At 47.8% G+C, this 24,480-nt stretch overlaps 3 protein-coding genes across 7 annotated transcripts; 2 read left to right on the forward strand and 1 right to left on the reverse strand.

Annotated features, from left to right (window-relative positions):
* The first annotated feature begins 800 nt into the window (after positions 1-800).
* LOC114766792 (tripartite motif-containing protein 35-like) lies at positions 801-4,262 on the forward strand. The gene is made up of 6 exons (XM_028958017.1): positions 801-1,229; positions 1,457-1,552; positions 2,582-2,812; positions 2,919-2,941; positions 3,029-3,147; positions 3,220-4,262. Exons 1-6 carry the CDS (start codon positions 828-830, stop codon positions 3,753-3,755), a joined length of 1,407 nt encoding a protein of 468 aa, XP_028813850.1. The 5' UTR covers positions 801-827; the 3' UTR covers positions 3,756-4,262.
* A 102-nt stretch (positions 4,263-4,364) lies between these two features.
* On the forward strand, positions 4,365-8,271 carry LOC114766793 (tripartite motif-containing protein 35-like). Of its 3 annotated transcripts, none has more exons than XM_028958018.1 (7): positions 4,365-4,593; positions 4,683-5,375; positions 6,358-6,453; positions 6,540-6,770; positions 6,899-6,921; positions 7,030-7,148; positions 7,221-8,271. In XM_028958018.1, the coding sequence occupies exons 2-7, from the start codon at positions 4,974-4,976 to the stop codon at positions 7,748-7,750; spliced, it is 1,401 nt and encodes a 466-aa protein (XP_028813851.1). In that variant the 5' UTR covers positions 4,365-4,593; positions 4,683-4,973; the 3' UTR covers positions 7,751-8,271. The 3 variants fall into 3 exon arrangements, with proteins under 3 accessions (XP_028813851.1, XP_028813852.1, XP_028813853.1); XM_028958019.1 differs by having other exon boundaries at positions 4,852-5,375; XM_028958020.1 differs by having other exon boundaries at positions 4,906-5,375.
* Positions 8,272-9,418: 1,147 nt separating this feature from the next.
* On the reverse strand, positions 9,419-22,599 carry fam107b (family with sequence similarity 107 member B). 3 transcript variants are annotated; one of them, XM_028958022.1, is made up of 4 exons: positions 22,452-22,599; positions 12,934-13,117; positions 10,409-10,565; positions 9,419-10,308 (listed from the first exon to the last, which is right to left on the reverse strand). In XM_028958022.1, exons 2-4 carry the CDS (start codon positions 13,059-13,061, stop codon positions 10,189-10,191), a joined length of 405 nt encoding a protein of 134 aa, XP_028813855.1. In that variant the 5' UTR covers positions 13,062-13,117; positions 22,452-22,599; the 3' UTR covers positions 9,419-10,188. The 3 variants fall into 3 exon arrangements, with proteins under 3 accessions (XP_028813855.1, XP_028813856.1, XP_028813854.1); XM_028958023.1 differs by lacking the exon at positions 22,452-22,599 and adding an exon at positions 21,653-21,704; XM_028958021.1 differs by lacking the exon at positions 22,452-22,599 and adding an exon at positions 14,406-14,566.
* Between the last annotated feature and the right edge of the window lie 1,881 nt (positions 22,600-24,480).

Raw genomic sequence — 24,480 nt, forward strand, 5'->3', positions numbered from 1 at the left:
AACTCCTTCAAGACTGTCGGAGAAGCATTTCAGGTGACGACCTCTTGAAGCTCATTGAGAGAATGCCAAGAGTGTACAAAGCAGTAATCAGAGCAAAGAAACTAGAATATAAAACATGTTTTCACTTATTTCACCTTTTTTTGTTAAGTACAGAACTCCACATGTGTTCATTCATAGTTTTGATGCCTTCAGTGAGAATCTACCAACGTAAATGGTCATGAAAATAAAGAAAACACATTGAATGTGCTTACAGACTTTTGGCCTGTACTGTACATTACGTATCATCAGTCATCAGTATTGTCATCAGTCCTCACCCACGAGTTATTGCTACAATGTAGATGATGAAATTTATATTCATATTCAAGACACTTTCTTTTCTGTCCTGCAGGTGTGTTTGTGTGTCTCCATCTAGTGGCCATTACTCTGACCATTAAGAATGATCATATCGTACATAAATCAAAAATAACGTTTATTTGATGATAGTAATTCTAATGCTAATTTTAATAATTAAATCTACACATATGATTTAAAATATACTAAATGTACATTTAACAAGTAATTTATAGAATATCATTAATAATTTATTGTTGATTAATTATAAAAAATAAATACTTTCATTATGTTTTTTTTTTCTCTTAAGAAATTAGTTTCAGCTAAGCACAGATATTCAGGCATTTAACCTGACAGACTATAACTATGAGGCACATTTACTGCTTCCAGACCCACTTGTCCTGCCACAACGCACGGCTCTGAATGTAGGAGGTCGGAGTTTCTCTAAAAGTGAAACAGAAAATCTGAGCTCAGTCGCCGTCGTGACGTCTCTGAAAATGGCCTTGAGATCTTCTCTGTCTGAAGAGGACCTGTCCTGCCCCATCTGCTATGAGGTCTTCAGCGACCCGGTTCTGCTGTCCTGCGCTCACAGCATGTGCAGGGCCTGTCTGGAGAGGTTCTGGAGAGAGAGGGTCACACGAGAGTGTCCCATCTGCAGGAGGAGGTCGTCCCGGTCGGACCCCCCATCTAACCTTGTTCTCAAGAACCTCTGTGAAGCTGTTCTGCAGCAGAGGAGTCAGGCGGAGTCGTCCGAGTCTGATCTCTGCCGTCTGCATGGTGAGAAGCTCAAGCTCTTCTGTCTGGATGATGAGGAGCTGGCGTGTGTTGTGTGTCGGGACTCCAGGACTCACACCGGTCACCACTTCCGGCCTGTAGAAGAGGCAGCGGTCGACCTCAAGGTACAAAATTGTATTTTGTTCTCAACACCGGGTCCAGTCTGTCAGCCCCAAGTATTGAAGAAGAGGTAGAATCCTTTTAGTTCAATTACTTTTCTTAAGTATGACAAAAGGAAAAGGAAAGAACTTGTTCAGCAGGTCTAACCTGATTAATTCCTGAAGTGATTTTGGAAACACACACACCAGAACCTGTTCTTCAACACACTTATCTCTGATGCTATGACACTCAGGGAAAACTCCAGACCAAACTGAAGCCACTGGAGGAGAAGCTGAGAAAGTATGAAGATCTTCAGACATCCTGTTATCGAGCAGCAGAACACATTAAGGTGAATCTTAGAGATGTTAAGAAACAGTTGAAAACCCACTTGTTTAAAAATTATTTCAAACTAGTCTAACATTAACACACACACACACACACACACACACACACTCACACACACTCACAAAAAAGAAAAAAAAAAAAGAGTCTAGCACCTAACAATTCCCTGCATGTTCTACAAGTTAGGCCTTATCAGGGCTCTAAGTTTTGTAAACTTAAAATCTATAGAAACTGAATAAGACACTGCTGGTGTCTTCTTCTTGTAAGTCGCTTTGGATAAAAGTGTCTGCCAAGAAAAAAGTAAAGTAAAGATGTGACCATATATACAGTTGTGTTTAAAATTGTAGCAGTGAATAAAGCTTAAAATCCATGTGATAGTTTTTATTTCCATACATTCCATTCATAGTAAAATTTCAAACAGTGATTGATCAGGTTAGTGATGTCTGAGAGCTATTTTTAACACAACTGTACATCAGCTGAATGCACGGTCTCAGGTAGTTACATTTAACCTCATCTAGTCTCACTTAAAATGACCATCACAAGGGGGTTCCCCAGGGCTCAATTTTAGGACCAGCACTATTCCTAAAATATATTACATATAAACATATAACAAGGATTGCTTGGCATGTGGACACAGAGAGAGATGATATGTAATGTTTCACATAAAAGGCCACCTAGGGGCAGTGGTGGCCTAGCGGTTAAGGAAGCGGCCCTGTAATCAGAAGGTTGCCGGTTCGAATCCCGATCCGCCAAGGTGCCACTGAGGTGCCACTGCGCAAAGCACCGTCCCCACACACTGCTCCCCGGGCGCCTGTCATGGCTGCCCACTGCTCACTCAGGGTGATGGGTTAAATGCAGAGGACAAATTTCACTGTGTGCATCGTGTGCTGTGCTGCTGTGTATCACATGTGACAATCACTTCACTTTTATTTTACCTTCTATAATACAAGGCTTTGAGAGAAGAGATAAAAGTACATGAAAGCCATTAAACACTCAAAATGCACCAATACATTTAATTAATTAATCCTTCCTGCAGAGACAGACCCACCATACAGAGAGAGTCATTAAAGAGGAGTTCAGGAGGCTTCAGAACTTTCTGCAGGACGAGGAGGAAGCCAGGATATCTGCACTGAGGGAGGAAGAGCAGCAGAAGAGTCAGGCGATACTGAAGCAGATTGGAGACCTGAGCACTGCGATCTCACTGCTGTCAGACGTGATTAAACATGCCCACATGGAGATGGCAGCAGGGAACCTTTCCTATCTTCAGGTGAACCACAAATACACGTCTCTGTCTGCAGGGTCCAGATAAAGAGGATTTAGTCTAATTTGATCATGATGAGTACATTTTAAATAACTGTATACTTGCATTTCAGAGTTATAAAGCCACAGTGAACAGGTGAGGCTTCTGCTCTACTCTGTCTAGATTCTCTACCCAACAGCAGAGGAACTGGTTGACTCCTGGCCTTATTGTCCTTCATTCCAGTGCTCAGTGTCCACCGCAGGATCCACGGCGGGTGTCGGGAGGTCTGATCAACCAGCCGGAGCACCTGGGGAACCTGGCGTTCCGAGTCTGGGAGAAAATGCAGACGATCGTTCAGTACAGTGAGTAGCATCCGATTTTACGCGCGCCTCGTCACGCCACAGCTCTAAATCTCTCTCTCTCTCTCTCTGCAGGTCCAGTGACCCTTGACCCCAACACTGCGCCACCATGTGTCTGGATTTCCGATGATCTGACCTGCCTGAGCTACAGAGAAGAAGTGCAGCAGGTTCCTGATAACACAGAGAGATTCGAGTGTTATCAGTGTGTTCTGGGCTCGGAGGGGTTTGACTCAGGAACACACAGCTGGGATGTTGAGGTCAAGGACAGCGGCCACTGGTATGTGGGCGTGGCCCTCGAATCAATTCAGAGGAAGGGCGATCCTCTGACCATTAACACTTACTGGGGCTTTGGGTGTTATGATGGGAAGTTCAGCGCTGATTCGTTTTTAGGGCCTCGATTTCTGATATTGCAAAAACTGGAGCGAATCAGAGTGAAGCTGGACTGTGACAGAGGGACCGTGGCGTTCATCGACCCCGCCCATAGCAAACAACTGTACCAGTTTAAAACCAGGTTCTCAGAGAGGGTCTACCCGTACTTCTGGAACGCAGATGGAGCTCATCCTCTGAGGATCCTACCAGAGAAGATTTCTGTAACAATCTCAGAATTATGAGTTCAAATGACCTTTGACTCCAGCACCAGACCTGAGATGTGAAGAAAGATCTTCTGGATTATTTTCTGGGTTTGGCTGTTGGTTGTAAAAGTTCTGGTCTTTCCTTCTCTCTCTGATGTTGCCTCACCACAACAAGGGTGGTGGTAGCCTAGTGGGTAAGACACTCACCTCTGAACCAGAAGACCCCAAAGTCCCAGGTTCATTCCCCACTTCCTACGATTGTGTCCCTGATCAAGACACTTAACCCTGAGAATCACTACTGATTTTAAATGACTTATAAAAAGAGAATTAATCCTGATATTTTGTGTATTATGAGGAATGAAACATGAGGAACTGGCTTTTGGACTTATCTTTCTATGTGTAGGAGCAATTTTTTGAAGTGTTGTGCATGTTTGCTAGTGTAAAGTCAGAGGTTTCCTCATTATTTATACAAATAATTATACAAAACAGAAAAGAAACATGATCCTTATTGATGTTGTGAAAGTGATTAGTTGTCACATGTGACACACCATAGCACAGCACCCAGTGCACACAGTCTCTGCATTTAAACCATCAGCCTTGGTGAGCAGTCGGCGGCCATGACAGGTGCCCGGGGAGCAGTGTGTGGGGACCTCAGTGGCACCTTGGTGGTTCGGGATTCAAACCGGCCACCTTCTGATCACAGGGCCGCTTCCTTAACCGCTAGGCCACCAGTGCCCCGCTGCCTGCATGTTTGTGCATGTGACATATCGACGGGCGCGGCTTTAAATCATCAGGAATGAGGAAGTATGGCGTGTGTTCTGGGCGACAGAAGTAATTAACCACCTACAAAACGGGCGTTTACTCTCTCGTATTCAAGGTAAAAATACCCACCAACTAATCCTTTTTCACCATTACGGTTTTCTGTTATTTAATGTGCTCATTCTGGGTTTTTTTTATGCTCTTCAGTTCAGCAGCTCTTGTAACAACAAATAAGGCAGGAAAATAGGAAGGTTGTAGGGCTGGAGAGAGGAACACTGTAATCACGCTGTGCCATAGTCCAGTTTTACTGTCATTTGTGCGCTTTCTAAGATAAGATAAGATGATACTTTATTAAATTTTGGAAAATCATTTCCAGTTTATGTTGTCTGACTTGCCCTGCCTCTGAGATGACGCACGGCTCTGAATGTAGGAGGTCGGAGTTTCTCTAAAAGTGAAACAGAAAGTCTGAGCTCAGTCGCCGTCGTGACGTCTCTGAAAATGGCCTTGAGATCTTCTCTGTCTGAAGAGGACCTGTCCTGCCCCATCTGCTATGAGGTCTTCAGCGACCCGGTTCTGCTGTCCTGCGCTCACAGCATGTGCAGGGCCTGTCTGGAGAGGTTCTGGAGAGAGAGGGTCACACGAGAGTGTCCCATCTGCAGGAGGAGGTCGTCCCGGTCGGACCCCCCATCTAACCTTGTTCTCAAGAACCTCTGTGAAGCTGTTCTGCAGCAGAGGAGTCTGGCGGAGTCGTCCGAGTCTGATCTCTGCCGTCTGCATGGTGAGAAGCTCAAGCTCTTCTGTCTGGATGATGAGGAGCTGGCGTGTGTTGTGTGTCGGGACTCCAGGACTCACACCGGTCACCACTTCCGGCCTATAGAAGAGGCAGCGGTCGACCTCAAGGTACAAAATGTCCATCTCGTTGATTTTAAAAACTCCGTGAAATGCCGTAATAATTTGTTTAATGAGGCATCTGTGCCTTTTTGTAAAATGCAGCTTGCTGCATGTCACTGCATGTTGCAGAAAGGAGGATGGAATAAAATCAAATCAAAGGCCGGCAGTAAGAAACGTTCTCCGAATTTGCTCCGAACAGCATTGACAGACACTCAAATGAGACTGCTGAGTCGCAGACTTCCTGAAAATGTGACAAGATTCTCAAATATCATCTTTCAGACTCTTGTTAAATAGCAAATATATATATATATATACATAACAACAGCATTAAACACGTGGAATACTATGTACAAAATGATAATAGTAGCTTGACAAAAGTGAAGTGAAAGAATGTCAGTGTTACTTCCGGTTCTTGGGGCAGGGATTTATTATAACTCAGCCATTCATGAGGGAGGAGGGGTTATGCATCAATCAGATCAATGCATAAATTAATATGATTTGGAACTATTTCTTTTCATTCTAAACCAAGGGAAGCAGCACAGGAGTATATAAAAAATTAAGACTTTGTGAAGTTATATATATTGTACGGAAGGAGCCTGGCAGGTAAGACACTCGCCTAAGAACCAGAAGGCCACAAAGTCCCAGGTTCAAACCCCACTTACTACCATCGTATCCCTGAGCAGGACACTTAACCCTGAGTGTCTCCATGGGGGGACTGTCCCTGTAACTACTGACTGTAAGGCTCTCTGGACATGCCGAGTGGGGTGAGGGACGCTCCACAGGAGCACGACATTATTAAAAAATCTCCTGTTTTTTTGGTACGAGGGAGTGAGGAACAACAGCAGCTGTACTAGAACCCCACACCCTACACCCGTCTGCCTGGTGTACTGAACAGGCTACTGTATATTTCAAAGCAAAAGCATGAAAGGCCGAGTGGATTTTGAGGAAAGATATGAAGCTGCTGTTTGAACACATTCTTTTTTTTTCTCAGGAAAATCTAAAGACAAAATTGAAGTCCCTGAACGAGAAGCTTGAGGTCTATGAACAAATTTGGATGTCTTACAATCAAACAGCAGAACACATAAAGGTGACATTTTGTTGCTGATGCAGTTCACTGTTGTTGCATAATAATAATAATAATAATAATAATCATAATAATATTGATCACTGCAGAGTCAGGCTCAACATACTGAAAGATTAGTGAAACAGGAATTCCGGAGGCTTCGCCAGTTTCTGCAGCACGAGGAGGAGGCCAGGATTTCAGCACTGAGGGAGGAAGAGGCGAGGAAGAGTCGGGCTATGGTGAAGAAGATCGGAGACCTGAGCACTGCGATCTCGGTGCTGTCAGACAAAGTAAAAAGTGTCCGCAAGACGATGGGGGCGGGGAACCTGTCCTTTTTACAAGTAAGCTCATCGGTTGCATTCGTTATCTTTAGTGTTAGATCCCCATTAAATGTGCTCACGGTTCCTGGAATGATGCAGCAATGTTGCTGTGCAGGCGTGCTGAGAAAATGGTCTTATTCATGTTACAGGGTTATAAAGCTGCAATAAAGAGGTGAGTGCGTTCGGCTTCCTTCCTGCCGGTGGTGAACATACCCGGGAGAAATCATTCGGACGGTGGCAGTGAAGCTGCCGCATCTTTCTGAAATGTGTATTTTTCCAGTGCTCAGTGTCCACCGCAGGATCCACGGCGGGTGTCGGGAGGCCTGATCGACCAGCCGGAGCACCTGGGGAACCTGGCGTTCCGAGTCTGGGAGAAAATGCAGACGATCGTTCAGTACAGTGAGTAGCATCCGATTTTACGCGCGCCTCGTCACGCCACAGCTCTAAATCTCTCTCTCTCTCTCTCTGCAGGTCCAGTGACCCTTGACCCCAACACTGCGCCGCCGTGTGTCTGGATTTCCGATGATCTGACCTGCCTGAGCTACAGAGAAGAAGTGCAGCAGGTTCCTGATAACACAGAGAGATTTGAGTGTTATCAGTGTGTTCTGGGCTCGGAGGGGTTTGACTCAGGAACACACAGCTGGGATGTTGAGGTCAAGGACAGCGGCCACTGGTATGTGGGCGTGGCCCTCGAATCAATTCAGAGGAAGGGCGAAGCCCTAGACCAAAACACGTACTGGGACTTTGGGTTTTATGGCGATTTCAAAGTTGACTCAGGTTCAGGGCCTCAAATTCTGTCTTTTCCGAAAGAAAAACTGGAGCGAATCAGAGTGAAGCTGGACTGTGACAGAGGGACCGTGGCGTTCATCGACCCCGCCCATAGCAAACAACTGTACCAGTTTAAAACCAGGTTCTCAGAGAGGGTCTACCCGTACTTCTGGAACGCAGATGGAGCTCATCCTCTGAGGATCCTACCAGAGAAGATTTCCGTAACGTTCTGAGAGGCAGGACCAGGAATGGAACAACTGGCTCCACCCCTCCTGAACAGACCTCATTCTGAACAGTGTAGATAAAAGAGTGAAAATATAGCGATTGTCATTGTGAAGCACTGCAGCACAGCATACGGTGTCCTCTGTATTTAACCGTCACCCTTGGTGAGCAGTGGGCACCATGACAGGCGCCCGGGGAGCAGTGTGTGGGGACCTCGGTGGCGCCTTGGCATTCGAGCCCGCAACCTTCCAATTACGGGTCTGTTTCCTTACCCACTAGGCTATATAATACGTGAAGATTTTTTTTCTTACCCATGATGCAGCACATGCTGCTGACTGTGAAGCCAGCTGCTTTTGGACTAGGTGGGTCTGAAGGTGTCACCGAGAGGAGCCAATTGACATGTGAAGTGAAGAGAAAGTGAAGTGATTGTCACTTGTGATACACAGCAGCACAGCACACAATGCACACAGGGAAATTTGTCCTCTGCATTTAACCACCACCCTTGGTGAGCAGTGGGCGGCCATGACAGGCGCCCGGGGAGCAGTGTGTGGGGACGGCGCTTTGCTGTGTGGCACCTCAGTGGCACCTTGGCGGATCGGGATTCGAACCGGCAACCTTCTTATTACGGGGCTGCTTCCTTAACCTCTAGGCCACCACAGCCCTGTTTTTTTTTATTATTTTTTTTGCCGAGGTGGAACATGAACACAACTGATTTCTGTGTAAATGTAATGTCTAAACTTGATCATTATGAGTACAATTGCATATTGTTCAGAAACTTTGAACAATTTGTTTATTTCCATGACAATCGTTTTGGGCTTCAGTTAAACTTCCCGTCATAATTTTTTTTTTCTGTTAATGAAGAAGCAATTTTACAAAGTTACTGCATCAGGATTTATTGTTTTAATAAACACTGACTGGGTTCTACTTGTTCTCATCCACCCATTTTTAAAGGTCCCCTGACACAAACCTTTTTTCCAGTCTTAGTGGTCCCTTACCTGAATTCTCTTTCCGAAATTCAGACGTGGTGCAGAATTACAGCCACTTTAATCCAGTCCCACAATGAGATTTGCCAGGATGCGCAATTTTGTGTCTGTAGCTTTAAATGCTAATGAGGAGGAGAGGGGCGGGAGCGAGGAGGAGAGCAGCCAATAGAAGTTGAGCATCATCAACGCCATCCACCAACCGCAATGTTTGGCACAGACAGGAAGTCGTGTCAACACTCCGGATCTGTCTGAGCTGTCGCTCTCTGAACGGTGAAGCAGAATGACCAAAACACTCTTTACACCTATCATCATTTCTAGCCACTTCAGGACCGTAGACCGTCTCGGGGACCTCGTATTAATGTTAAATAACCTTAAAAAAAAAAAAAAAAAAATAGGGGACCTTTAATACACACATCAGGGCACACTCAGTTAACCAGCTAATGAATTGTCATTATTTAGTCATTTACTCTGCTGTGCTGCAGAGTGCTGTGCTGAATCAGATCCACTAGGGGGCAGAACTGGCTACAGTTGGCCAAGGAGGGCTGATGCCAGTGACATAAGGCACAGGAGCTTTGTGTCAAAAGGCCAAACCCGGACCCCCTTGGCCTCAGTTCTCCAAAGTCCAGTGCAGTTTCATCAAGTGTGTGTACGTTTAAAAAAAAAAAAAACTCCCCGATTCATTCAGGCAAGAGTTAATGTGGTAAAATAATAATATTTATTAAAAGAAAAGCTCCAGTGGGAAAATATTGGGCTCAATTCCACAGCGGGCACAGGACAAAAACATCACACTTTAGAAACCTGTACAACACAAAACATCTTTCATTCATATAAATGTATAAAGAATAATGGGGGGAAAAAATACAACACGCATACACACTCCTAAACCTAATATTGCTTAAAAAGAAGGTGGAAGTGCACAATACTGTACAAAAAAAAAAAAAAAAAAAAAAAAAACAACAACTGCAAACTGCGTTAATCACACAACAAATCCACAAAAACTACCACAAGTCGCTTGAAATTCTCAAACGTTGGAAAAAAAGAAGAGGAAAAAAAAAAAAGAAGGTTCTGGCCACCAGGTGGCGGCAGCGGTGAAGTTCGTTAGGAAGGAGGAGGCGTGGTTTTGGCCGATGCAGCTTCACAGGTCTGTCCAGTGTCTGCCGTTCCATCCTCGACCTCGGAAGAGAAAGCAAATCGTTCCTGTGGCCGTTGGTGCGGTGCAAAACCTAGAAATCTGTCCAGCCCATCACAGACGCGCGTGTGTGTGTGTGTGTGTGTGTGTGTGTGTGTGTGTGTGTGTGTGTGTGTCGGTCCCTGTAGTCCGTGTTTAATACTGGACGCCGTTCTTTGGGAGGAACCTTTAAATCGACAGTCACGTGTTTCACAGGTACGCGGGGTGAGGGACAGGAGGGAGGCCCCCAGACGGGTCCACATGTGCCCAGGACTCTCACGGACCCACAGACGGTCCCTTAAGTGGCGTGTTCCTCGTCGTCCACCTCCTGCTTGGTTCTCCTCAAGTTGCTCTTCATCTTGACGAATTCGGGGGTGTTCTCCTGCTCCTCCTCGTTCTTCTGCTGCTCCAGCTCCAGCTTTGGAATTAAAGCAGAAGAGAAAAATGACCTGCACGTTCCAACACAGAGCCATCTAGAACAAACGGCGAGAGGATCACGATGACTTGTGATTTGTTACCTGCTCGAGCTTCTGTTGCCTCTTCATTAGCTCGATCTCCAGGTCGGACCTCTTCTTGTGGGCTTCCTGCTCCTCCCTCTGGGCCTTCAGCACTTGCTCCCTCTTCCTCTTCTCCATCACCTTCTGGAGCTCCGGTTTGTTCTGCGGCGCGAGACCCCTGCGGGACGGACAGACAGATTTCCTCAGATGCCAATTTAAACCTGTTCAAGTTTGGTGTGAAGATACTGTAGAAGATTATTTACATTTCTGGCATTTACCAGACGTCCTTGTCCAGACAGGGACAGTCCCCCCCTGGACTTTGGGCTCTTCTGTGCTACCCACTAGGCCGGTGATTTGCCTTGAACATTCCGGCACTTTCTACGGTAACACCGCACGGAATCAGGTGAAATTTCGAGTCGTTTTCCGCATTTGTTGAGCGGATTGCAGAACTTCCGGGGAGTTTAGAGAGTAACAGGATGATGATGATGATGATGATGACGATGGTCAGATATAAATCTCCCACCACGAGCGCAGCCTTTACGTAAACGCGCGAAACTGACAGAAAGGTACCTTGTGAAAGTGAAAAGGAACCCGAGAACAGAGTCGAACAAGTGACCCGTACCTGACCCCCGAAACCCTAAACCGTGTCGGGTCGCAGACCTCTAACACACACTCTCTTCAATTTGGCTCGACATTCCGCCCATCAACTCGACCCATCTGACGGTCGTCATGGCAACCACGAACGGTCCACAGAGAACGTAGCTCATGGCCCGCACAAACCAAAACACATCTGAGCCCTCACGTCACCAAAAAGGGGACGTTGTGTAACCCAAATCCCCCGATTGCCCCACTTCCTGTAAAAATGACGGCCCAGATCGGAACCCGTCCCTCTGACGGAACCGCCACAGGAGAACTGAAATAATCTGCTTACACGTTTTATGGAGATGAAGATTAATCTCTATGCATTTCTGTTTGGCCGCCGTGCAGGAGAAGCCAGCGGTGCGGGTTACGTAACGGATCTCTACGCTGTGGCGCGGCGTGAGTGGACGGGAACAGAACGTTCCTGGCGGCACGGGGACGTCGCGTCATCTTCTGCCCAGCCGGGTGGGGGGTGGGGCTGCCCAGACCCCGCCCACCCCAACCTGAGACACCAGACCCACACCGGCTGATTATAAATATCGACCCCATTTTGAACGTCCCGATAGGACAGGGCTGTCAATCACTTTAACTCCCGTGTGAGTCTGACCCAATGACGAATCCCGACATAAAGATGGTGACTAGAGTCTCTGTCCCACACTTGTCTCCGTCATAGATGTACATTAAAGTTAAAGTGAAGCGATTGTCACATGTGATACACAGCAGCACAGCACACGGTGCACACAGTGAAATGTGTCCTCTGCATTTAACCCATCACCCTGAGTGAGCAGTTGGCAGCCATGACAGGCCGTGTGGGGACGGTGCTTTGCTCAGTGGCACCGTGGCGGATCGGGATTCGAGCCGGCGACCTTCTGATTACGGGGCCGCTTCCTTAACCGCTAGGCCACCACTGCCCCATTTTAACCAGCTTTAGTCTTAGGAATTATTCACAATTAAAATTTGCACGGAGTGACGGCCCTAAACGAATCATCATCAAGTCGAGACACTGACTTCGTTCGAAGACTGGGTGTAGAAGCTGAATATTTTATAAACGTGATCCCGGCGCGGCATCGTCCATTCACAAGCAAAGGGGGAGGGGTTACGTAACGGGCTGACCCCGCCCCTTTATCGAACAGTCACGGTGAGACGACACTTCCTGCTATATATACAGTCGAACCGAGGACCGGCGGGCAGACCCAAGCGCCCAGAGGCTCTCTGTGGCCAAACGAGGCATGCTGGGAAATGTGTGTCAGATAGAGGCGGTGGGGTGAGGGTGCCGTAATCCTCTCTTATGTAACGTTGTGTTGCTGCGCATCGGAACGCCAGGAGCATCACTGCGGCATCTCGTACCGCGCAGAATGTGTGAACACACACACACACACACGTGGATAAAAGTCACTTTAGAAACGCTTAAAATGTTCCTCCTTGACAGAAGAGCTCACATCAGATTTCAGAACATGGTGTGCTGAAGACACGGAGAAGAACCCTGGAGGAACAGTTACGTCTCCTGCTGTTTTACGTAACGTTCTGGCGAGTGTAGGTGTGTGTGTTTCTGTTCCCATCCGCATCAAAGAGCCACACCGCCAGGAGACACCTGCTTTCTTCTCGTTTGTGTTTACGTGAGGAAGGACGCCGCGAAAGATCCTTCAGCTCGCCGTTCACCAGTGTTACGATGAAGCATTACACAACACCAAGGTTACATAATCTCATCTCGTCCAGACCACCAACCACAACTTCCAACTGGTGCTGCCTGTCTGGTCCAACCTGCCCTGGGCAGTGGAGAACATACAGAGGTCCAGCAGAACCTGCTCCGCCACTCCATCAGGGCCAACAAGAAAACCATGGATGGACGTAGTACAAGAAACGGATGAATGAACGCATGGACGGGTGGAGAACGGAGGGATTCTCACCTCTTCTGGTTCATGAGCAGCTCTCTGTGCAGGTCCTGATGGTTCCTGGAGGTCTTGACGGGGTTGATGAGCTTTTTGGGCTTGATGAGCTCATCGCAGTCCCCGTCCATGTAGTCCTGTTCGGCCATGATGCTCCGCACCCTGGGCAGTCCCTCTCTCAACTCCGCCTTGTCCAGGCAATGGTCTAAAGTTAGGAAAATGACACAAAATTTGGTGTCTGGAGAACATTCCTCCATTTTCATGTGCCCTTACTGCAAATCAGATCACGAGGAGCATCGAAATCAACCAGGCGACCACAGGCTGTGATGAAGTTCCTGTCTTTCTTGTCTGCATCAGAACCCATTGTTCAAGTTCTTATTTTCTTCTACTGCAGAACTGTGGGACAGTTCTAATCAGTGGTCATTTTTCACCTTCCCAAGTGTCTAAAAGTGTAAAAAAAATCCTAATTAAATCGTGAAAGTGGTAATAATGTTGATATGTAGAGATGTTCTAGAAGAACTGGGTGTCGGTCTCTCCCAACAATGTGAACTAATGACTGATCTCCAACAAGCAAAAGTCTACAGATGGAGAAGAATACTGTAATGGCTGCTCGGAGACCAACAGGGCTTTTGAGCTGAGGAGGCTTTTTTTGCACGGTCCCCCGTGCTTTTTGACCTCAACGTCCAGCCGCTGCTCTTGACACTTGGTCTGGTGCTGCATCTCTGCTGGCTTCCCATGACACCTTCCCATTCAACGTTTTCTCTTTATCTTCATGACCATTTAAGTTGGTAGATTCTCACCGAAGGCATCAAAACTATGAATGAACACATGTGGAGTTATGTACTTAACAAAAAGTGGAGACCTGACCTCCACAGTCACCGGACCTGAACCCAATCCAGATGGTTTGGGGTGAGCTGGACCAACAAGTGCTAAACACCTCTGGGAACTCCTTCAAGACTGTTGGAGAAGCATTTCGTGTGACGACCTCTTGAAGCTCATCGAGAGAATGCCAAGAGTGTACAAAGCAGTAATCAGAGCAAAGAAACTAGAATATAAAACATGTTTTCACTTATTTCACCTTTTTTTGTTAAGTACAGAACTCCACATGTGTTCATTCATAGTTTTGATGCCTTCAGTGAGAATCTACCAACGTAAATGGTCATGTGTCCAAACGTTTGGCCTGTACTGTACATCAGATAGAAATAAGACGCCTCAACTCAACAGCTTCCTCCTCCACCCTGAGGAAGATCAAGGTCCGAGAGTAGAACCGCTCCGTTTGATCACGCCGGTGCTTACTGCTCTTCGCCATCAGACAACTCACCTACGGCCAACCTGACAATAAAGCGGCAGGTCGTAAAAAAACGGATCAAACACGCCCTGAAAATAATGCACGTTGACACGCCCAGAGCACTTGAAACGGAAAAAGGCCCTCAGCTTCTGATCAGGGGCCTAACAGGACATGTCCAGGACATCGTGTCCACCTGAACACCCACCTGGCAGCGCGGGGAACACGGGGTACCTGAACATCGCTGTCATCGTTACTCCGGACTCTTTAACGTCTGTCGCCGAAGCGTGCGTCGCGAGCGAGCGTGCGTGCGTGCGTGCGTCTCGTGTGGCGCAGCGGAGCGCGACCCTCGGTCTGTCGCGGTCTCCGCGCGCGAAACTCTTTTTATAGCGCGTCAGAGGTCCCGCCCACCCCGGAGTTTCGGGATTAACATGACGAAGAGGAGGAGGATGATGATGATGATGATGATGATGATGATGGTGACATAGAAAACACCCACCACGCGCACAGCCTTTACGTAAACACCCGCGCTTTTACAATAAACGGTATTAATACAATACACTCACGTTCATGTTCGTTTTAAAATGACACGCAAAACGTCATCGTCGACAAGTACCGTATAATAATGTACAATAATAATAATGATAATAATAGAAATCACTGTACGTCTTTATCAATTAAACTTTTTTTAATTTGTCCACCCTTTAATTATAGGTTTTAAATGACAAAGGTATTGTATTTAAATGCATGTTGTGGATATTTTTAAATCAGTCCAGGAGGAGGTATTTTTTTGACGCAGTGAGTCCGGGTTCCAGCAGGGGGCGCCAAGCCATCGCGTCTTGTTTTACATTTACATTTACAGCATTTACCAGACGCCCTTATCCAGAGCGACTTACAATCAGTAGTTACAGGGACAGTCCCCCCCTGGAGACACCCAGGGTTAACCGTCTTGCTCAGGGGCACGATGGTAGTAAGTGGGATTTGAACCCGGGTCTTCTGGTTCATAGGCGAGTGTGTTACCCCACTAGGCCTGCTACCACCAATCCTTGTTAAGAGTCTGCAGCACTCCCTTGACGACAAAAGAAATATTACAAATCTGCTACACGGGCCGGTGGACCAGGACCAGCAACACCCCCAACATCACCAGGCCAGGTACACACTGATAAACACGTGTGCATGGAGGTGTATTAAAGACTTCATTACAGGCCTTTCTCCAGTCACTGAGAACTATAGTGATGGTAACACACATGCACAAACGGGTTTATAATCTGCACTTCCTGTCATTTCAGCCATCTTTATCAAACGGTGGACGGCCTTCCTTGCATTTGCTGTCACACACCAACACACATAATGTCTAGGTTCTGGTTCAGGACCGTACCGCACCTCTCCTCGCCGGCCACCGGCCCTCGCGGGTGGATCCGTGCAGGACGACCCGCGCCGCCAGGACCGGTCCTGAGTGGAAATGGCGTAGGAAACTCAGCTCACGTCCCTCTTAATAAGATTTGCTTTAGTGGAGCGCCGTCTTCCCGCCTCCGCCCCCCGCCCCCCCACCCTCTCTGCTTAATTGAATGACGGTGCGGCAGGACGGGCACAGGAAGAACAACGTCGGCCCATCTACACAACCTGCGCTTTTCAAAACACACACACACACACACACACTTCGCATGAAATGCACACGTGTGTGTGTGTGTGTGTGTGTGTGGGGGGGGGGGGGTATGCAAATATGTACTGAAGCCTCTCTCTCCCTCTGTGTGTGTGTGTGTGTGTGTGTGTGTGTGTGTGTCTTGGGCATTATTGGATTAAGAACAGGAAATGTCTGACCTAACCTGTTAGTTTAATATGTTATTAATATTTTTTGGCAACGACAAACAATTTCATCTCTCTCTCACACGGCCCGTCATTCTGTTGCGGTAAATTATAGAAGTAGACAGAGAGGAAATGATTTCACAGACAGAGTGTGAATTGTGCAATGAAAACACACACACACACCCTTCATAACTGCCAGTTTCCCCTTGTTGAACAACATACAGTACGGGCCAAAAGTCTGGACACTTTCTCATTTAACGTGTTTTCTTTATCTTCATGACCATTTACGTTGGTAGATTCTCACTGAAGGCATCAAAACTATGAATGAACACATGTGGAGTTCTGTACTTAACAAAAAAAGGTGAAATAAGTGAAAACATGTTTTATATTCTAGTTTCTTTGCTCTGATTACTGCTTTACACACTCTTGGCATTCTCTCGATGAGCTTCAAGAGGTCGTCACCTGAAATGCTTCTCCAACAGTCTTGAAGGAGTTCCCAGAGGTGTTTAGCACTTGTTGGTCCAGCTCACCCCAAACCATCTGGATTGGGTTCAGGTCCGGTGACTGTGGAGGTCAGGTCTCCACTTTTTGTTAAGTACAGAACTCCACACGTGTTCATTCATAGTTTTGATGACTTCAGTGAGAATCTACCAACGTAAATGGTCATGAAGATAAAGAAAACGCGTTGAATGAGAAGGTGTCCAAACTTTTGGCCGGTACTGTATGTGTAAATGACCCCTAAACATTTGCATCCATGTATATCTCCACTAGTTTCAATCCATCAGAAACAGAATGGCAATAAATGTAGGTGGAATTTGAGATTGCGAGATTTCCTGAAGAATTCACACAGTTCTGAGGATCACACAGACAAAGCAAGTCGACCCCCCGCCACTCAGGGTCTGTTTGTGATTTCCCACCACGTCACTCCGCTCACAGTCCAAGGCGTTCACAGCTCTGGGACGCACTTCCCGTTTCCATGGACCCCTGGAATACCGGAGTACAACCACGTGTGACCTCCAAGTAAACTGGGGTCATGTCATGATGTTACGTCAAAAAGGTCAGGGGTCAGGGCAATGGGGAATATGGAGCTGTGTGTGTGTGTGTGTGCGTGCACGCACTCCATGAATAAGGTCAAAGGTAGATTCACAGTTTAAACCTCACACAATGATTGGATGAGCGACACAACAGGGGGCAAGTGGCCGCACCTCTTTTCCCATTAGGTCCAGTACTGAACCCTGCCTCTAATACTGGAACCGTATCTTCAACAAGAACTGCACCCGGATCAACTGCACGCACACACACACACACACACACACTGAACTGATCACACAACGGTGACTCATTCCGAACTTCTAGGGTTGAGTTTAGTAATAAAACTATGACGGATTATTAAGGAGGGGGTGGGGCAGGGTTCCAAACAAAACTGCCCACTGCTCATGACTGGTGACTGGTTTTAATGCAGGACACATACTGCCTGCTGTGTATTGGGTGGGTCAATCCAGTGGGCAGCGGTGGCCTAGCGGTTAAGGAAGCGGCCCCATAATCAGAAGGTTGCTGGTTCGAATCCCGATCCGCCAAGGTGCCACTTAGGTGGAGGTGCCACTGAGCAAAGCACCGTCCCCACACACTGCTCCCCTGGGCGCCTGTCATGGCTGCCCAGTACTCACCAAGGGTGATGGGTTAAATGCAGAGGACAAATTTCACTGTGTGCATTGTTTGCAGTGCTGCTGTGTATCACAAGTGACAATCACTTCACTTTATTACAATGATAAAAATAAACCACTTTCACTTCCCTGTCATAGCTTCATGTGTGTAAACCACTTCGTCTACAACCTCGTCACTCATCCAGTACTACACCTACACAACAAACCACAGAGTACTACAAATACTGTACAAACACCACATACCCAGTCTGGAACATCTAATACCACAGTAAATCCAGTACTACACCTACACAAACAACAACCGAGTTCACTACAACTACCGTACAAACACCACATACCCAGTCTGGAACATCTAATACCGGAGTAAATCCAATACTACACCTACACAAACAACGACCGAGTTCTCTACAACTACCGTACAAACACCACATACCCAGTCTCAAACATCTAATACCGGAGTAAATCCAATACTACACCTACACAAACAACGACCGAGTTCTCTACAACTACCGTACAAACACCACATAACCAGTCTGGAACATCTAATACCGGAGTAAATCCAGTACTACACCTACACAAACAACGACCGAGTTCTCTACAACTACCATACAAACACCACATACCCAGTCTGGAACATCTAATACCAGAGTAAATCCAGCACTACACCTACACAAACAACGACCGAGTTCACTACAACTACCGTACAAACACCACATACCCAGTCTGGAACATCTAATACCGGAGTAAATCCAGTACTACACCTACACAAACCTCGACCGAGTTCACTACAACTACCGTACAAACACCACATACCCAGTCTGGAACATCTAATACCGGAGTAAATCCAGCACTACACCTACACAAACAACGACCGAGTTCACTACAACTACCGTACAAACACCACATACCCAGTCTGGAACATCTAATACCGGAGTAAATCCAGTACTACACCTACACAAACAACGACCGAGTTCACTACAACTACCGTACAAACACCACATACCCAGTCTGGAACATCTAATACCGGAGTAAATCCAGTACTACACCTACACAAACAACGACCGAGTTCACTACAACTACCGTACAAACACCACATACCCAGTCTGGAACATCTAATACCGGAGTAATCCTGACTGCCTTACAGTGAGTAGTGACAGGGACAGTCCCCCCTGGAGATGCACAGGGGAGCAAGTATCTTGCTCAAGGACACAATGGCAGTAAGTGAAGATCCTCACTGTGCTGAGCAGAATTTGGATGTTCTCATCATCTGTTCTGTTGTCCACATGCAGCAGCATTTTTACATTTACAGCATTTACCAGACGCCCTTATCCAGAGCGACTTACAGTCAGTAGGTACAGGGACAGTCCCCCCCTGGAGACACTCAGGGTTTAGTGTCTTGCTCAGGGACACGATGGTAGTACATGGGATTTGAACCTGGGTCTTCTGGTTCATAGGCAAGTGTGTTACAAACTAGGCTACTACCACCCTTTTTGTCAAAGACACCTGAAGGTTTTAGTTTTGTGTGCAAACAGCCACCACCAACACACTCACCCCGTGTCTCTCTGTAAACATGTTATTCATGTTGTCTATTTTTATGTTCTTACACTTTCATCCATCCATTACTGTCTGTTCTACTGCAGGGAACAAGGAAACAGAGACATAGTGTGTGCACACACACACACACACACACACACACACACACACATTTTAACAAAATGTCCATCTTTTCCAGGCAGGAAATGCACTTGGTGTCCCTGGAACTTTGTGTGTCCCCATCCTCGCCGGACATCTGCTCCAGCGTGAAGTCACCTGTTCAAGGATTCAGGAAAAACGTTCCGGAACGGAGGACACTGGGGTCACGCGAGTCGCATTATAAATGTGGACACAGTCACCTTAAGTGTGTGTGCGAGAGCAACAAGGTGTAGATGAAGGCATAACAACGGTCCTGCAAAAGGTCAAACCACACTTGTGTGTTCGTGCGTGCGTGTGTGTGTGTGTGTGTGTGTGTGAGGAAACCGGCCAGCTGTCTGTCTGTACTTGCGGTGGTCCGAGCAGCAGGACAATGGCCGCAGTATGGCGCCGCTATACATTACGGGTCAGCTGTGATTTACACCTGTCCAACTGCTGCTGACGCGGGAGAACCCGTCTCCCCGTCAATGGGCCAGAGGAGTGAAGAGAAAGTCACTAAAGTAAAAGTGAATATTACACACACACACACACACACTTCCTGTGGTTAAACGGCTGAAAAGTGTCCTCAGACTCATGTTTCACTGCCTCGCTGCTCACAAAAGCACGTTATCAGCGTGTCTCTTGTTGTAGGGTGGTAGTAGCCTAGCGGGTACCACACTCGTCTATGACCCAGAAGACCCAGGTTCAAACCCCAATTACTACCATCGTGTCCCTGAGCAAGACACTCAACCCTGAGTGTCTCCAGGGGGGGACTGTCCCTGTAACTACTGATTGTAAGTCGCTCTGGATAAGGGCGTCTGGTAAATGCCGTGCATGTAACACAAAGCGGCTAACGCGAAGCGAAGCATTCTGGGTTCTCCGCGTTCTCCGAACTCCCAGCGGGAACCCGAACAGCCGCGGCCTTCGCTGTAGTCCTATGCTCCAACATTTATAAAAGTGGAACCCATAAACAAACAAACAAGCAAACATATTTACCCCAAAACCCCTTTTTGTTTTGCTGTTGTTTTTGTCTCCTTCGCCACTGATCAGGCTCCGCCCCCCCCGGCACATTAACAGGGATTAGAGGCGATCGGCCCTCGCGCTGAACACTCGCCGGGGCAGAAAAACACCAGACAGGCCGGTCAGTGTGTCCAACTGCTGACCCAGCGCTGTCAGTGTGTGTGTGTGTGTGTGTGTGTGTGTATACCAGTACACACGTAGACACATTAACCTTCACCAGAAATGTCTTTGTGTCCATCAGCCGAGTGTGTTATACGTCAGTTCGTGTGTGTATGTGTGTGTGTTCGGTCACGTCAGTATTTCTTTGTTCTGATTGAAGGCCTGACGGGACTGACAGGGAAAATCGATCCTGCCGCTCAGGAAGCCGCGCTCTGATTGGTCAGGGGGGGAGATGCACGGACCAGATCCTCCACCCTCATCTCAATTATGATGAGGAGGATTACACAACACCGACGCGTCCCGCCCACCGCTTACCGTGGTCACTACTACACGGACCCCCGACGCGGGTGTGAGCGGGAACGAACGCGGCAGTAAACCCCACTGCTTCTCCGGGACCTTTTGTCTGGTTCCTTTGTTTCAGCCGGTCCTCTGCTCTCTTTGTGTATCTCCGCGGCGGCAGCGGAACCTCGGGGCAGGAGAACGCGGTAGCGCCAGAGCAGATGACGGGAACAAAGAGGGACAAATGTCACACACACACACATGCAAATGCCGGGAGAAGTTTCGCTCGCGATATGAATCATATCCTCATACACACAAGGTTAAAGGTCAAAAGTTTTACACAAAAACACTGGCCGGGGGGTCCGAAAAAGTTCATAAAGTGTCTAGAATCGGGTCACACGACTCGCTGCTTGTGTCTTCACGTGATAAATAGGTCCACGATTAATAAACAGCGGGCCGAGAAGGACTGGAGAAATCAATAAACGGTGCAACGTTACGGCGGTTGAAGTTGTAGCCGGAGCGGCGTGAGAAAAGCGGGCACTTTCGTTCCTTTTAAAATCCGACAACACGGAAAACTCGTACCGGTCCGGCATGCAGGAGGGTTCCGGCAATCTGACAACACTGGAAGTCTTCTCTGAATTCACAGGATTCTGGCCATTTTGGCATTAATTGTTACGACGTGTTGAGCGTCCGTGTCTACGGTATTTTGACAGAATTTCATGGCTTTTGTGCCATATTGCGCACACACACACACACACACACACACACAATTTCTCCATATAAAACAACGTGATGGTGCAGAGGCCACCAATCCGTACTGGAATCACACTGATCTGCGAAACGGACACACATCTCTTACCATACGGACACAACCGTGTGCTGACTGGCGAGAGTTTTGTGTCGAGATAAAGAACCCCACGTCCCGACTGAGCCGGTGGAACAAGGCGGGGTTTACGGGCAGCACTACACTGTCAGGTTCTACGCCCAAATTTCAATAATCATCATCTCACACACACACACACACACACACACACACACACACACACTGCAACAAGAGCGGTGGAAGCAGGGGACTCTGGGATACCACAGTAGAACAGCTGTGATTATTTAATGACAAGGCCCCGTTCACCCCGCACAGCCTGAGAGAGGAGGAAGAGAGAAAGTGGAGAGAGGAGACACTGTGGCTTCACCACTTCACACACACTCTGACAGGAAGTGAGAGGAGTGGACGGACACACACACACACACACACACAGGCTGGAAGAGATCCGTTCAAAGATCAGAAAACAGATGTATAGCATTCTGCAAAAACACACTTGAAAATTACAAACACATGTGGCCCAGGGCTGTCACACCCCACCCTACACACACACACACACACACACACACACACACACACACACACACACACACACAGAGCGCATCTCCACCATCTTTAACTGAAGCATTAGACCCTCCGACTCACCCCCACACACGCACCCAGGGAACGGATTTTTATGGTGGTTCCAGCATGTGGGTGCGGAGCACCAGTGTCCCGTCGAGATTGAACAGACTTTTTTAAACTAGGAAGCGGAGTGGACCCGGTAGTGGACCCGGAACCGGGCCGACCTGCGCGCCTCGGCATCCCGACAGCGCACAAAGCGAACAAAGCGCGTTACCTGAGCGCACGGAGTCCCCCGCGGCAGCGCGGCTGGCGTCGGGATGGGCGTTCGGGTCCCGGACCTCCCGGCGGGGTGCGTCTGGCTGGACGAGACGCGCCTTTTCTCTCTTGGAAACTGTTCAGTTGCGGACGGGACCCTCACAAGATGTAATTGAAGAGCGGGGGGCGGGGCCTGCCCCACAAACGACCAATGAATGAGTCGGGCGCGAAGCCCCGCCCCCTCAAAGCATGTTTATTCATACTGGGGGAGCCCCGCGCGTTCTGGGCGTGGTGCCGGAGAGGAGGAGGCGGGGCCTGGTGACGCGCAGGGCCCCTTCTTCTTTGTTCCGCGGCTCCCGTTGTTCGGTGAGAAGCACGTGTTGGTCTGTCTTGTGAGAAGTTTCGACCAACGCACGATTACACGAGACTCGGCCGCTCGGACCCTCGTTTCCGGACCACGATGACGTAGCACGGTGCGCGCACGTTGCGTCAGTGCGTTTCAATTTCATTTGGGTAACATCCTATTATAATATCAATCAAAGCAATGTGTTATTTAAAGTAATTTTTATGATTAATGGCTCCTGGCGATATGTGACCCAACAGGAGACTGTGAGTGTGTGTGTGTATGTGGGTGAGCTCTGGGACAGGTTTCGTTACTGTGAGTCATTCCTGAGTGAGATAGAAAGAGAGAGTATGTGTCAAACTTCCTGACAATCCCTCGGCGACACACACACACACACGCCACCCTACAGGAAGCAGATGTGAGATGGGGGAGGGAACCCTGGTCTTCTGGTGAAGAAGAGGAGGCGACCGCCGTTGCCGTGCAAAGCCGTGTGGAGGAACGTGAGGCGGGCCGGCAGTAAAAAACGTAAAGCTGTCTCTGCGCTCATGTGTGTCCGGTGATAAAGATCTGACTGCAGGCCCATGGTCAGAATTGCCCTCAGGTTGCCATGGCAGCTCAGCTGCGCACAGGACGGACACATCAGACAACCTTCCACACGTTGGGTTCGTTCGTGTGTTTGTGGACAGCTTCTCGCTCTTGAAAGTGTCACGATCCAGGAGTTATATCCGATTGTCAATTTAGGGTCCTTCAAATGCATCATTCTCTTCCTGGGATGAGAAGGACTCATCCAGCGATTGTCCCAAAATCCCAAATGTGATGCTCAATCCCAACAGTATGCAATGTGTTCTGGAAGAATTTGGCCTATTTGAGTAAAGACCCAGGTTCAAACCCCACTTACTACCATCGTGTCCCTGAGTAAGACACTTAACCCTGAGTGTCTCCAGGGGGACTGTCCCTGTCACTACCGACGGTAAGGAGCTCTGGAGAAGGCCGTAAATGTTAAAACCTGCAGAGACCTTCATATTCCGCATCGTCTTCAGAAGGATCCAATAAAAGTGCACGATAAATACATTTTTAATCTTAACGAGAAAGTACTGAGGACATGAAGGGGTCAACAGTGTGCTAGGGTCAGAGGTCACAATCGTCCCATCGACCCGGAAGGTTGAAGCAAGCTCTAATTCCTATTTAAATAAGGAAAAATGTGAAAAGAAAGGCCCCACACTCAACACCAGCAGAGATTCCACCTAGATCCAGCCCCAGCACACCAACAGAGCCGTTCTTCTTATTCCAGTTGCGGCATACATAGAACTCAGAGCTGAGTTCTCTTTAGAACTTGTATGGGTATTTCTTGTTAATCTGTGTCCTGGAGGAGGAATAACTGCTAACAGGGAACATTCCAGAACGGAAACAAATGAACGTTTATGAAAGAAGTTCAGATGAATGTTCTGAGTTCCAAAACAGAACATTCCAAAACATTAGAACTTTAGAGCTGCTATCGGTGCTGCTCGCAGAGGCACATTATCTCTCTCTCTCACTCACCCGTTCACACACACACACACACACACACACACTTCTCATTTCAGCGTTCCTGAAGTCTTTGCACTTCCTCTGAGACTCCCAGTCCTGAGAGAAGCAGCCCATGATGTCATCACAGCACCGTGTGTGTGTGTGTGTGTGTGTGTGTGTGTGGTTCTACTGGCAGAAA

Source organism: Denticeps clupeoides, chromosome 17, assembly GCF_900700375.1.
Source record: "Denticeps clupeoides chromosome 17, fDenClu1.1, whole genome shotgun sequence".
NCBI classification, from domain to species: domain Eukaryota; kingdom Metazoa; phylum Chordata; class Actinopteri; order Clupeiformes; family Denticipitidae; genus Denticeps; species Denticeps clupeoides.

Excerpts from the sequence above, each read along its gene's own strand:
- LOC114766792 (XM_028958017.1), top strand. The coding sequence starts at position 828 with ATGGCCTTGAGATCTTCTCTGTCTGAAGAGGACCTGTCCTGCCCCATC. Across the intron at positions 2,942-3,028 it reads TATAAAGCCACAGTGAACAG|TGCTCAGTGTCCACCGCAGG; the intron begins GTGAGGCTTCTG and ends CCTTCATTCCAG. Across the intron at positions 3,148-3,219 it reads GCAGACGATCGTTCAGTACA|GTCCAGTGACCCTTGACCCC; the intron begins GTGAGTAGCATC and ends CTCTCTCTGCAG.
- fam107b (XM_028958021.1), bottom strand. The coding sequence starts at position 14,448 with ATGACAGCGATGTTCAGGTACCCCGTGTTCCCCGCGCTGCCAG. Across the intron at positions 13,118-14,405 it reads CGTGTTCCCCGCGCTGCCAG|ACCATTGCCTGGACAAGGCG; the intron begins GTGGGTGTTCAG and ends TCCTAACTTTAG. Across the intron at positions 10,309-10,408 it reads GGCAACAGAAGCTCGAGCAG|CTGGAGCTGGAGCAGCAGAA; the intron begins GTAACAAATCAC and ends TTAATTCCAAAG.
- LOC114766793 (XM_028958018.1), top strand. The coding sequence starts at position 4,974 with ATGGCCTTGAGATCTTCTCTGTCTGAAGAGGACCTGTCCTGCCCCATC. Across the intron at positions 5,376-6,357 it reads AGGCAGCGGTCGACCTCAAG|GAAAATCTAAAGACAAAATT; the intron begins GTACAAAATGTC and ends TTTTTTTCTCAG. Across the intron at positions 6,922-7,029 it reads TATAAAGCTGCAATAAAGAG|TGCTCAGTGTCCACCGCAGG; the intron begins GTGAGTGCGTTC and ends GTATTTTTCCAG.